The sequence below is a fragment of the Cydia fagiglandana genome, chromosome 26 (genome assembly GCF_963556715.1).
Source record: "Cydia fagiglandana chromosome 26, ilCydFagi1.1, whole genome shotgun sequence".
Taxonomy (NCBI): Eukaryota; Metazoa; Arthropoda; class Insecta; order Lepidoptera; family Tortricidae; genus Cydia; species Cydia fagiglandana.
In genome coordinates, this window is record NC_085957.1 from 5,691,988 (window position 1) to 5,705,605 (window position 13,618).

The 13,618-nt window shown below is 38.6% G+C and overlaps 1 protein-coding gene across 1 annotated transcript in view; it reads left to right on the top strand.

Moving 5' to 3' along the window:
- The first annotated feature begins 261 nt into the window (after window positions 1-261).
- LOC134677470 (zinc finger protein 724-like) overlaps window positions 262-13,618 on the top strand; it is a 36,409-nt gene continuing 23,052 nt past the window's right edge. Inside the window, exons 1-6 of the mRNA XM_063535952.1 lie at window positions 262-640; window positions 1,203-1,377; window positions 7,646-7,684; window positions 8,085-8,177; window positions 9,088-9,222; window positions 9,786-10,237. Of these exons, the coding sequence (XP_063392022.1) occupies window positions 567-640; window positions 1,203-1,377; window positions 7,646-7,684; window positions 8,085-8,177; window positions 9,088-9,222; window positions 9,786-10,237 (968 nt within the window). The 5' untranslated portion in view covers window positions 262-566. The remainder of the gene's footprint in view (window positions 641-1,202; window positions 1,378-7,645; window positions 7,685-8,084; window positions 8,178-9,087; window positions 9,223-9,785; window positions 10,238-13,618) is intronic.

Genomic DNA, 13,618 nt, shown 5'->3' on the forward strand with positions numbered 1-13,618 from the left:
CTAGCTTTTTCTTTCTCACGATGTTAGAAAGAGATTGCTGACTATTGAAAGGATTTTTGATTTAGTTGTGTTATACCATGTAGAAGTATATAAACATATTCGATCTTGGTCTCTCATTTGTATAGACAGATAAGAGAGAAAGAGATGCAACAAAAGCTGTACAATTCAAGTACAATATGACAATAGTGAAGCGCTTCTTGTTTTGCAACTAATCGATAAACCGGTTTTCGCTACATTTTTCTTGGATCGACCATAGCCTCACGCTGAAGTTAAAAAAAAATCTAAAAGAAAATGGCGAATGCGTCAAGGACATTTTTGACGTTTGTGTATTTAGTTGTAAATTCTGAATAAATACCAATTTCTACAAAAACATTAATATAAACGTAACGATATCGTGTCAAGAAAATGCCTTAGAAAGAAAATAAGCACTGTAGTTGATTTAAGCTAACGCTGAAATGTCTAATTGGATTATAACTATTACTAACTAAGTGTTATATTTACAAGATCGCGATGAATTCGATCTTTGTGTTATAAATAAGATATTATAAGTGAAAAACCTCATAGAAATGCGGTGCAGTGTGCAAAGCTGTTTCAACGATACGAAACGAACAACCAAAAGCCACGGGATTACATTTCACTTGTATGTATAACAGTTTATTTGGTTTGTTTGTATACATAATGTTATTAAGATTTAATTGAATTATTTTATTATTGTTTTGTATTGTGAGCTCCAGGATCAACAGACAAAAAGCTTGCCATCTTATTGTTTTAATGTTAAAACTACACTAAAATTAAAAGGATACTTTGTCCAAATAATTGATTTTATCCTTATAAAGTTATGAGATCAATTTAGAACAACACATGAAAGCTGTAACCAACAATATGTGGATCATTATGTTGTCTGTAATAAATAAACTCATTGATTGTAACCACTTATAGATACATCCTAAACTCCCTATAACTTGTTATATAGAGTACCTACACCATGTTTAGAATTTCTGTTTTGTTTATGCTGCTATGTCCAATTCTATTCTATTAAGCCCTTTTATTCTGAGTCAGAGTTTGTCTCTTAGCTCAGATGCCGCTTGGCAAAGGTCTCCTCCAGCTCTTTCCATTGGTCTGTCGTGGGCCACTCTTCTACAGTTCGGGCCCACTGTGAGTACTGTGTAATGTCCAATACTGATAGAATTATATAACACTAGGTTTCCCAAAGAGCCAAATCTCCGGAATGCCTGGATGGAGGCGCTGGGCATTTCAGACTGGGAGCCGAAGGACCGCAGCACAATATGCTCTGAGCACTTCCGGAATGACGACTTTTATGAGACCAGATGTGGGCTGCGGAAGATCAAGAATGGAGCTGTGCCTGTGTCTGCTCAGGTTTGTAACAAAATTCAATAATAAGTCAACATTTAGGTACTAATAGCAAATAAAAATTAGATACATAGTCTGCCAAACAAATGTATGTTTTTATATTTTGTAGAATTAAGTATGTGAATATTCTTTATTGCGCCAATATTTATATAAATAAATTAGGAACAAATATATATATTTTTTTAATGAAACAAAAATATGTATGGATTTTGTTATCAGTTGATCTTTGTTGAGATAATTGATACCTATTCATCAAAATTGGCTTAATTTCTTGTGATGCTAGATAGATAGATAATTTCTTTATTCATGATGTGCAGGATGAAGGCGCAGGGCCTTGCGTAGGACTGCGGCGAAGGATGTCGTCGAAAATAAAATGCTTCTTTTACTCAACAAAATCGTAGTTTTAATTTGCAATAAATTACACTACATTTCGTCCATGTCAAAGGGTCGATTAAATCGGATTATTATATATCACATGTTTAAAAGTTATAAAATAAAATTGACTTATGAGGAGCCATTACGTTTCGAGCGGAGGGGAAAAACGAAAGGGAACCCGGATAGGTGTATAGTGGCAACATTGATCATAGAGAGAGGTGTTGCCTGTGTAATAATAGAATGAGATGTAAAGGGTATACTACACGATTCTAACACTCCTCCTTGCACTTTACATGCCTAGAAAAGCTCTAAGTATGGCTCTACATAAAGCATACTTAGAATAAATTACATGCTGCAGGCTTAAGTCTAGTAAAAACACATAGACGTAAAATATAGACATGCAGCTATAACTAGGTAAGACAGGAATGAATATCACATTTAAAAATCATAAGTAGAGAAGTGGCTCTTAATTAACATTTTAAAGGCTTAACATTAAGTCCCTGCACAAATTTACAATGTTTTTCAGCACATAAAGGTTTTGTTAATACATCTGCTACCATTTTGTCAGTCTGCAAGTACCTTACATTTAAGTTCCCTTTTTGAATCAGATCTTTAATGAAGTGATACCTTAGGTCTATATGCTTTGTTCTTTTGTGGGAGTGCTCTTTAACTAACAGTAATTTTTGAGCACTTTGGCTATCATTATAAATGACAGTGTCAAAAGTTTTATCGATAATTTCTGACAAGAAATTTCGTACAAAACATATGTCTTTACAACAATCTCCAATAGCTACGTATTCTGACTCGCAACTTGAAAGAGAAGTACATTGTTGCTTTCTTGCCTCCCAGTTAATTACATTAGATCCTAACTTAATCACAAAGCCAGTATAGGACTTGCGGTCTGAAAGGTCATTGGCCCAGTCTGCGTCAGCGTATGCAGTAAGGTTAAAAGTATTGCTCTTTGTAAAACAAAGGCCATAATTAATAGTACCTTTTAGGTAACGTAGCACACGCTTCGCCATGCGCCAATGATTTTCATCAAAACATGTGTTAAACATACTAAGTTGGCTACATGCATAAGAAATGTCCGGTCTAGTACAGACTGATAAATACATTAGACTTCCTAATAACTGTCTGTACTGATAGACTTCATCATCTAAACATGTCTTATTTGATTTCTGTAATTTACAATTAACCGGTAAAGGTGTAGAAACAGATTTACAATCTGACATATTATACTTGAATAATAAACGCTTTATGTACTCAGTTTGATCTAGGGTTGTGATACCATTTTCTCTATAAACATTCATTCCTAGACAATTATTCAATTTGCCCAAATGACGGACTTCAAAATTATTTTGTAAAAGTTGTAAAATATTATTAATACAATTATTGTGAAATACATAAAAATCATCAACATACAATGCAATAATAATATATTCAGTCTTTGTCTTCTTTGTATAAATACATGGCTCACATTTGCTCTGAGTAAAATTATTTAGTGCTAAGAAATCATGTATTTTGATATTCCACATTCGGCTTGCTTGGTTAAGGCCGTATAAGCTCTTCTTAAGCAAACAAACCTTATCACAGTTTTTAAAGCCTAAAGGCTGCTCCATATAAATCTTTTCGTTTAATTCCCCATTTAAAAATGCAGTTGTAACATCGATATGGTCTATTTGTAAGTTTAATTCAGTAGCAATAGAAAACAATATTCTCAGTGTGCTATGCCTCACTACAGGTGCAAAGGTGTCCGTATAGTCAATGCCCTCTACTTGGCTAAACCCACGGGCAACCAACCTAGCTTTAAATTTGGCAGGCTTACCTGAGGTGTCGAGTTTCTTTTTGTAAACCCACTTACACTTGACGATGTTTTCATCTGCAGGTCTGTCTACTAAGATCCATACCTTGTTTTTAATTAAAGAGTCATACTCACACTGCATTGCCTGCTGCCAGTCTTCCTTTTCAGAAGATTGCATGGCTTCGCGGTATGATGCAGGCTCATCTGGCGAATATCCTTCCGCTATCATAGATAAATCATAGTCTCTGAGATGCTGTGGCATATTACCTCGTGTTTTACGTACGGGACGTGAACGAGACGTGTCGGAAACAGCCGGCAGCGTCGGCTCACTTGGTGCAGACTCCGGCAGAGAAGACACGGGACCCCTTGGAGCACCCACTTCATCACCGTCGTCATGATCATCAAATGATGACTCCGGCAGAGAAGACAAAGCGCCCCTTGGGACGCAATCTTCATCACCGGTACTGTCACTTGCACCTTCATCGCCCGTACAGTAGTGCTCAGAGAGCGGTGACCACGCCGGTTGCGTCAGGGTCTCTGCATCTGAAACTGTATTTGAAGAGGATGAGCACTCAGCTGATTTATCTTTTTCATTATTTTGAATGACATCATTAACATTAAAATGAGAGTCATCATTAAAATTATTCAATGCATTAAAAGAATTATTTTCATTATTAGTCATTGAATTATTAAAATTGTCTTTATCGATATAGTAATTATAAAAATTGGCTCCACAAGTCTTTTTACTACTGTCATGTTTACCTATAAATTTATCCTCATTAAAAATAACAGATCTGGACTGTATAACTCTATGAGGTTTAGTGGGATCAATCAAACGGTATCCTTTAAAAGTTTCACCATAACCAACAAAAATTTACGCTTTTGCTCTAGCATCAAGTTTTCGACGCTTTTGACTAGGAACATGTGCATAAGCAGTACACCCGAAGACACGTAAATGGCTGATGTCTATAGGAGACCCAGTCCATAAGCTCTCGGGAATTCCACCTGAAAGCGCTCTGGTAGGAGACCTATTTTTCAGGTAAATGGCTGTCATAACTGCCTCTCCCCAGTAGCGGTTACACAGGCCGGATTCCTGCAGCATAGCCCTAGTTTTATCAAAAATCGTTTTAAAAGCCCTTTCCGCTGTTCCATTTTGAGCAGGATTGAAAGGGACAGTGGTTTGATGTATAATACCATGTTCTTTAAGATAATTGGCCAGTTTATTGTTTGTAAACTCAAGGCCATTGTCACTGCGCAAACATTTTATTAAAAATCCGGATTGTTTCTCAATCATAGTTTTAAAATTAATAAAATGTGAACTCACCTCTGATTTATGCTTCATAAGGTAGCCCCACGTTTTCCGGGTATGGTCATCTGTGAAGGTCAAAAGGTAACGAGCTCCACCCCATGTTTCGACTTGCATCGGTCCGGCCACATCTGAATGGATGAGTTCAAGTGGTTGGGTAGTGCGCTTCGTGCTGACAGCAGGATACGGTGCTCGCACCATCTTGCCTGTCAAGCACGGCTCGCAACTACCACTGATGGTGTCTTCTTTCTGAAAAAGTAAGTTCATGCATTTCTCCCCATCACCAAGAATCCTCATACCTGGTTCAGACAAATGACCTAGACGTCTATGGATTAGATCCATTGGCACTGTCGAAACAGCGTGAGCATTCACTGTCTCTTGCCTGGTTTGCAAGAGCTTGGAAGACTCCTCCTCAAGGATGTGTCGCACTTGAGCCTTATATTTATACAAACCATTTTCCTTAGAAGCAACTAACAGTTGATCGCCAGTGACTTTAACATTATCAAAGACTTTACAATGATCCCTACTAAAAACGACAGTATAACCCTTGTCAGTGATTTGACTAACGGACAGTAAATTGCTGGAGAGGTCAGGCACATGGAGAACATTTACAAGGCTAATATTGGAGCACAAAGGGACCCTACCACTACAATTGCTATGTAATTTATTACCATTAGCTATATAAATTGTAGAATTTTTTACCTCTAGGTTCTTCTAGTAGCTCCTTATTAGCAACCATATGTTGGGACGCTCCAGAATCCACGACAAAATCATGGCAGCTGCTGCCGCTGCATACCATGGCTGATGCAAGCATAGTGTGGTTCTCCTCATTGTTCTTCAGTTCCTTCTTGCGCTTAAAGCAACGCTTGATAGTGTGTCCGCTCTTCTTGCAGAACTGGCAAAACATAGGCGATGACTTCTTCTTCTTGCTTCCTAGGTAGGCCTTCACACCCTCCTGGTCACTCGCACTTCTCCGGTGTTCTTCTTGTAGCAATCTGGCACGCACAAGCTCCACCGTGAGTTTGCTTGTAAGACAGGCGGTTTCCAGACCCGACACCAGGTTGTCAAATTCCTGCGGTAAACCACTCAACAGGATCTCCGCTACCTCATCATCGTCTATCTTCTTGCCTATATCATCGAGCTGTTGAACGAGCCGCATCACCGCCTCGACATATTCCGACATGCTGCTGTACTGGTTGTATTCTATTTTATGCAGTTGACGTAGCAAGAGCACTTTTCGGTATAGGCCCTTGGACTCGAAGGCATCGGCGAGTTTCTTCCAGGCATCCTTTGCCGACGTGGCATCTCGCACGTACTGGTACAGTGCAGGCTTGATCGTTAAACATATCTTAGCTAAAGCGCGGCTTTCGTGGGTCGCATTGGTGTCCGTACCTTCCACACAGCCCCATAGACCATCCAGCGTTAGTAGCATCTTCATGGCAAATTTCCAATTTGAATAGTTTGCCAAGCCATCCAGTTTCTCAACTGGAATGTGCCCGTTATTTTCACTGTTTGACGACATTTTGGACTAATTTGTAGTGACTTTAGCTGAGCAATCGAAGAAAAGTGAGGTTATATGCAACGAGAGAAGTGCAATTCTAACCTCAAAAAAATGACACTATTTCCGACGTACCTTTCTGCGGTTTTGTTTTCAGTATCCTCGCAGCACTCTCTTCTGGGCCCATAACCTGATGTGCAGGATGAAGGCGCAGGGCCTTGCGTAGGACTGCGGCGAAGGATGTCGTCGAAAATAAAATGCTTCTTTTACTCAACAAAATCGTAGTTTTAATTTGCAATAAATTACACTACATTTCGTCCATGTCAAAGGGTCGATTAAATCGGATTATTATATATCACATGTTTAAAAGTTATAAAATAAAATTTACTTATGAGGAGCCATTACGTTTCGAGCGGAGGGGAAAAACGAAAGGGAACCCGGATAGGTGTATAGTGGCAACATTGATCATAGAGAGAGGTGTTGCCTGTGTAATAATAGAATGAGATGTAAAGGGTATACTACACGATTCTAACAATTCATACCCACAACATACACGGCATTATAAAAGTACAAGATAAGAACATACAAAACAACTTAATTACCAAAAACTATTAACTAGATATTACATTAAAAAATTATGAAGCCATGTGTCGTGGCTCAGAAAAGGCGCTGGCTCAGCATTGTGATGCGGCAAGCCACATCGCTGGTATGTTAGAACGGAACACAGACCAACTTATCTAAGTCTACTCTGGTATAATATATTACGGCTTAATGCTAGCCTTTCTCCACAAACATTTTGTCTGGTTGCCCTTGGCATAAGCCTCTCTCATATTCCTCCACACGTCCCTATCCAGAGCCTATCTTCTCCAAAAGGCTCCAGCCACCTGAATTCTTCCCATCTCATTCTTTGCCCATCATAATTCCTTCCTTGGTATAACCACACTGTGTCTCTTTGAACATGCAGTATTTTTGTGTTATGATGACTATATCGTCGTCTAGCCTCTAGCTGCCCACCATATAAGGAAAATTGGCAATCAAATTTGAATCAATGGTATTAGAAAATAGAGTTGAATTTGTTTTGTTTTAAAATTTTACGGAACAAAACAAAAGCATCTCTGTTCTATTTAATTTAAGATTTAAATTTCATTGAAGGTAATTTGTACTAGTATTAGGACATTGAACCCCAAGAGGATAGTACTCACAACACAAGCCTTATTGAGCTTACTGTGGGACTAGGTTTATCTGTATAAAATTGTCCTATAATATATATTTATTTATTCATTCCATCTTCCAGGATTTGGCCAATGATCTGGACGCACCTGCTGCTTTAAGGGTAAGATAACATTTTCTTTTTCTACTATACTTAGCAAATGTCTATCAAAATGTATATTAAAATCATGCCTAGGTGTATGTATTTGGGTAGATCAACTATTTCTTGTTGTTATTCTGTCCCATCAGCCAGGAGACAATAGTAGCATAGTTATTTAAAAGAGCTGCTGTACCATGTTCTACAAACGTGCTTAGTAGATGATATAATTTCATTGTTTTTTCCTTTAATTCCGACGTTTCAGCTGAGTTGCACCTGCTGTGATCACGGAAAGACTCACACAGCTGATGCAACTCGGCTAAAATGTCGGAATTTAAGGAAAAAGAAATGAAATTATATCGCGGTAGAGCCGTTTGTGTAATGTCAATGTGTACTCATATATGAACATACAATCTTCTACTCCTAGGTCTGCAGGATATGCCTGGCAACGGACTGCAAGATGTATAACATACGGGATCATAAACTGGAGCAGGCCTTCACAGATGTCAGCGGGATGACAGTAAGAAAGACTGCTATAATCCATACTTTTTAGCATCTCCTTTAGTATTAGACTTACTTACTTTTATTATTATTAATTACTTTAATTAGATACTTTTTAGTATTAGAAAATGGGACAGTCTACCTACAATAAAATCTTTATAAGGCTGTATCTCCTAAACCGTGCGTCGTAGCGCAAAAATAATAAATTTGCAACCTTCAAATCAAGAGTGAACAGGCACCTTCTGGGCGAGCTCGCTCCATCGTAGGCCACGTCTACGCCTCGGCTAGTCTGTGGCCATGAGTAAACCCATGTATAATAAAAAAAAAAAAAAAATTCTTCCCCTTTATTACCCCACCTACCGAATCTATCACATTTGGACATGAAACAACCATCATAATCATCATCATATCTTTAATATTATTTCATTGCAAGTTTGAGAAAAGCACTACAAATCTCAGCGAAAAAACGGGTTGCCGGCCGCGTATCCCTATCCTACTAGTCTCTACTCTATATCATAGAGAAATATAGTAATACAAGAGTGCTCACTCCATACATCAGTTTTGGTCCCAGAAATATTAGTATTTAGATAGCAACTTTCATAGTCGAAATCTAGCACTGAGTAGCGGAATTATCAGTACTTTAAGTATATAGTAGTAGTAGTACTGTCAAGTGACAATAGATGTAGCACCAACCGGAAATTCTAATCTCAATAAGACTTTCCGGTTGGTGCTACACTATGAAAGTTGCTATGGAAATACTAATATTTCTGGGACCAAAACTGATGTATGAAGTGAGGACTCTTGCCTAACTTACTGTATGTCTATATCTACTTGGCCTGCAACCTGCAATCCTTCGTTTCCCGGACTCCATAGTAATGTACTATTAGTATAAAGTTTTTTTTTTGTATTCACGCAAACCATGTTTACAGATGAGCGAGGAAGACATATTGCCTCAGCGTCTCTGCTGGGAGTGCGGCCATCGACTGCTAACAGCCGCCAGGTTTAAGAGCAAAGTTCTTAGAGCGCATGACCTGCTCACCGGCCTGCCTCACGCCAGCCCATACGTGAGTAAATTGATGACTAAATCCAAATATATGTATGTGTGGAGGGGGGGGGGGGGGCAGGCGTGGCTCACTCCGCGATTTCATCGCTTTGCTACAGGTACATCCGTTCCGCCCCAATTTTGGGGAAAGCCATAAGCCGCGCGTGCCCGTATTTATTCTGTGGTGGGGGTAAGAACAATATCACGAATGATCACGATGGGGGAGGGGGGGTCAGAGATGATATAACGTGTAATTTTTTTTTAAAGCGTTAATGACAAATACAATATTACTCAAAAATGTAATCAGATCAAATAATCCACTCTATTTTATATGCGTATTTACCGAATAAAATCGTCGGGTGACAAGCAAAAGTCACTAACTAACGCCATTGAAATTATGGGACAATAAACCGTGTTACAAGTGTAATAAAGTGCATTGTTACCTTAATTTATTAATAGTACTAGTGACTTTTGCTTGTCACCCGACGAAATACATTCATCACATTTTAAAACATTCATAAAAAAAAAACATCATTTCTGGACGACCCCTTATGAGCATTTTAATGTTTCTTACTTTAATTTCAGATCACAATACGCGACATCCGTTCAATAAACCGCCGCCAAAACCAACTAAGATCACATTTGACATACAAATACTATGATCCAAACGATTTCCACATACACATAAATGAGGACGAAATTATAGTCAAGTCAGAAATCAAAGACACTGAAGATATCGAAGAAAAAGTACCGCCTATAACTGAAGTGGAAATTATAAAAGATGAAAAGAACAATACGGAATTATTTTATCAAGAATTTGATAATTATGATGATAATATTAATGATGCCAATGATAATGATTATAATAATGATGCAAGTTATGTTGATAACGAAGTGAATGAAGACAGTGATGATAAGGTGTTAAGTGAAGTTTATGTGAAGAAGAAGAGGAAAGTGAAGAAGGTTAAAGTGAAGAAGAAGGAGAAGGTAGTAAGGAAGAAAGAGGAGGAAGATAATCCAGTGACTACTATGGATAAGTGAGTATTTACTGTTTTAAAAATATAGTTGTGGTGCAGATTTAGCTTAGAATTACCAAAGACATGTAACTTCGTATAAGATGAATAAAGTCTAAGGAAAAAACGTGCCTCGGAAATCAAGAAAAAGTCATTCTCGGATAGATGGCGCACTAGACGTGTGCGCCGATTAAAAAATGATCGGCGGCGGCGTTTGTCAAAAAATCGGCGGCGGCGGCGTGTTTTCGGCGTGAAATCGGCGTGACCTTGACTTTCAAGTTTCTTAAGAAAAATCATTAATGTGTTGTTTTTCTTGAAAATTTGATCATTGCAGGTTGCTGGTCAATGAACTACGTATAGTTTGAATATGCTGTGAGTAAAATAGGGTTTGTAAATGAATATAGGATAGGTATAATAACTTGATTTCCCTAGTAACTGGCTTTCATTAACAGGTTTCCTGTTCCCAATGACCTTCGATCCAATCTGTAACTCTCCGTTTTCTCAAGCTTTCCATGGCTTATCCTATTAAAAATGACGTACTTTTTACTTTAACAAAACAGAACTTCATATATCCTTGACATTTGCTAGACATAGTACACTGCTATGGCTTCTTTTTAATGGTTTTCTTGTCGTACAAGCACCAGGCTCACTGAGACGTATCTTCTTTCTCGTTTTCTCATTGTGGAGGCTTGCGACCACATGTAATTTGTCTCCATTTCGTGCAGTCATAAGCCGCATGGACTGCACGGTGCAGACTGCTGCAAGCCGACCTCTTCATAGCGTTCGACCATCTCACACATGCTCCAACTCGAGCACTTTTGCCATTCATTCGGCTTAAATTAATGTGTTTCTCCACATCATGCGTTGGATAATATATCCGAAGGAGCTAAGGGCTCACCCATGGCATGTTTGGAATAGAGTGGCGATATAGAGGTCTTTCAGAATGGAGAAGTTTGTTCTTCTATCAGTCCAAGGCTCGTATAAGCAGCACTAGCAGCAGTCTTCTTTCGTTCGTTAACAGTTGACGGTGAATACTTAGGGTTATTCAGTTACTTTAATTGGTGTGTCTAATAGTTTCTGCAACTGGCTATTCAGGTTCATTTAATTACTGATTTATGTATATTTGACAACTGTAAAGGCTCCAGTAGATAGTGGTCAAGGTTGGTCCATGCCAAGCCATGCTTTGCAATGCGCAACAGTAGGCCTATATCACGTAGGTGGATCAAAAAAAAAAACAAAATTAAAAATCAAAATAGCAGGCTCAGATTGATATAAATCTATGATAAACTGATAAGTCTCTTCATTGCTCCACAATAATGACGTTTGGGCTATTAACATTTAATCAAGCGGTCAAAAATTCAAGAAACTAAACAAACAATGGCGACTGTGTGAACACCACAGGCCACGGTACACCACGATTTCTATGAAGTGTGCTAAAAAACCGACAACTCCCCGATTGCTCACCACGGCTGACAATGACAACTGACGGCAGTCGTCCGCCATTGCATACCATAGCCCCTTGTACACAATGGCTAGGGCGTGGCATGGCCCATCCTTCACCACTGTGTACTGGGGCCTTTACATAAATAATACAAAAAATCTATATTGTAATCCAAAAACCAACATAGAATAGCTAATTAACAACACTCAAGGTCACGCCGATTTCACGCCGATCATTTATCGGCGGCGGCGGCGTGGTCAAAAAGCCCGGCGGCGGCGGCGCGCCGGCGCGGCGCACACGTCTATGGCGCACACACCTTTGGCCTATGCTCGGCTAGATGGCGTGACGACACCGTTTCATATTTCACAATTTTAACACATTATCAGTGAATGAGCATGGGTCAAAACAACCTAAAAATAATAAAATCATTTATCCATATATATACATTTTTTTGATAATTTTATACGTGTTTATTTTGAGTTTTAGTCTTCTGTCGATAGATGGCAGTAAATTTACAGTGACTACAAAATTTACTATGACATACCCCCTCTACCCCCCCTCTATACTATCTATTCTCTTTGGAATTACTCTAGGATTGTGAAGTCCTGATTCAATGATGTTTATAGCACAGACAGCACAGAGTAAAAAGTATTCAGTGGACCGACGCCTTTGACCGACGTGTACCGAGCTACTAACAATGGTGAATGTATGCAGCTCGGGTGCGCGCGGTACACCCCTCGCCCCTCGCACCCGCACGATTGCCCTGTCTATAGTTCGTTTTTTAGCATTAGAAAGAACTTGCAAGATGGCCCAGTTAAATTAAGGGTTTCACCTCGGAATGAGAGATAATAAGCTGGAAACTCGTATACACCTTAGTTATGACATTTTAAAGGTTCTCTTAAAAGTCGACGCATATATCGTGTGCGCGTCGGAAGTTATTCCAGGTCAAAGGTCATAAAAACTGGTTATTCGCGGATATCAAGTTTCCTATAGCTCCAATTTTATTGACATGTAGGTAAGAATTGTAGGGCATACAATTTGCGACGAGTTAGGTGTAAAACGTTTTTCCATGCCATTAGCCATTTTCAAGATATACGGCATAGAAGGCGCAGCGGCACGGGAAACGCACTATAACGCAAGGCGAGCTGGTAATCTGTGTGAATAATACGTTCTATAAAGTTTATTAATCGTTAAAATGACACTTATGGATCACATATAGATTTTAAAACAAAAGTGGCCCCTCCTGTGGACAATAGCTAACAGCTTGTGTGTATGTATGTAATGATTTTATGACATAGTTTACTACAAAAAGGGTACCCCTTTATTGAGGTTTAATCAGGAAATTAAGCTTTATAGCCTTTAACTTAAGGTATTTCTACAGGAAAGAGGTAGATTTTAAGTACTAATAATACATGAAAATGTTTTCACATGCTTTTATTTAACATGCTCTAACTAAAATAGTGAGATGAAGTAACTAGTTTTAAGTTCATTCTTATTCGTTTTCTTTGTTAGAAAGTACATTGTTTTAGTTCCAAAAATAGATTCCCCATCCATAATTTATCCGGAAATGATATATCACATGTCCTAATATGTATAGCTTTAGAGAAATGATGCTTCAATTGAAGCGCGGCAGCGTCGAACTGAAACCCCCCTCCCCCCACTAAATGTGCCGTGGCTCTCGATGTCTCCCGGTCAGAATCTACTCAGACCAGCTAAAAATCAACTGTGCCAAGTTTCAGCGCATAGTCATAAAATGTAAGGTCTCATTCACTATCAAACCAACTAGTACTTATGTCTGATCACTGCGCTTTCTGTGCCCTATATCTTGAAAACGGCTAATCTCATGAAAAAATGTTCGATGCTTAACGTGTCACAAATTTTATGCTCTACAATTCTTCCCTACATGTAAACAGCGGTGGAGTTATAGAAATCTTGATATTCGCAAAAAACCGATTTTCATGAAC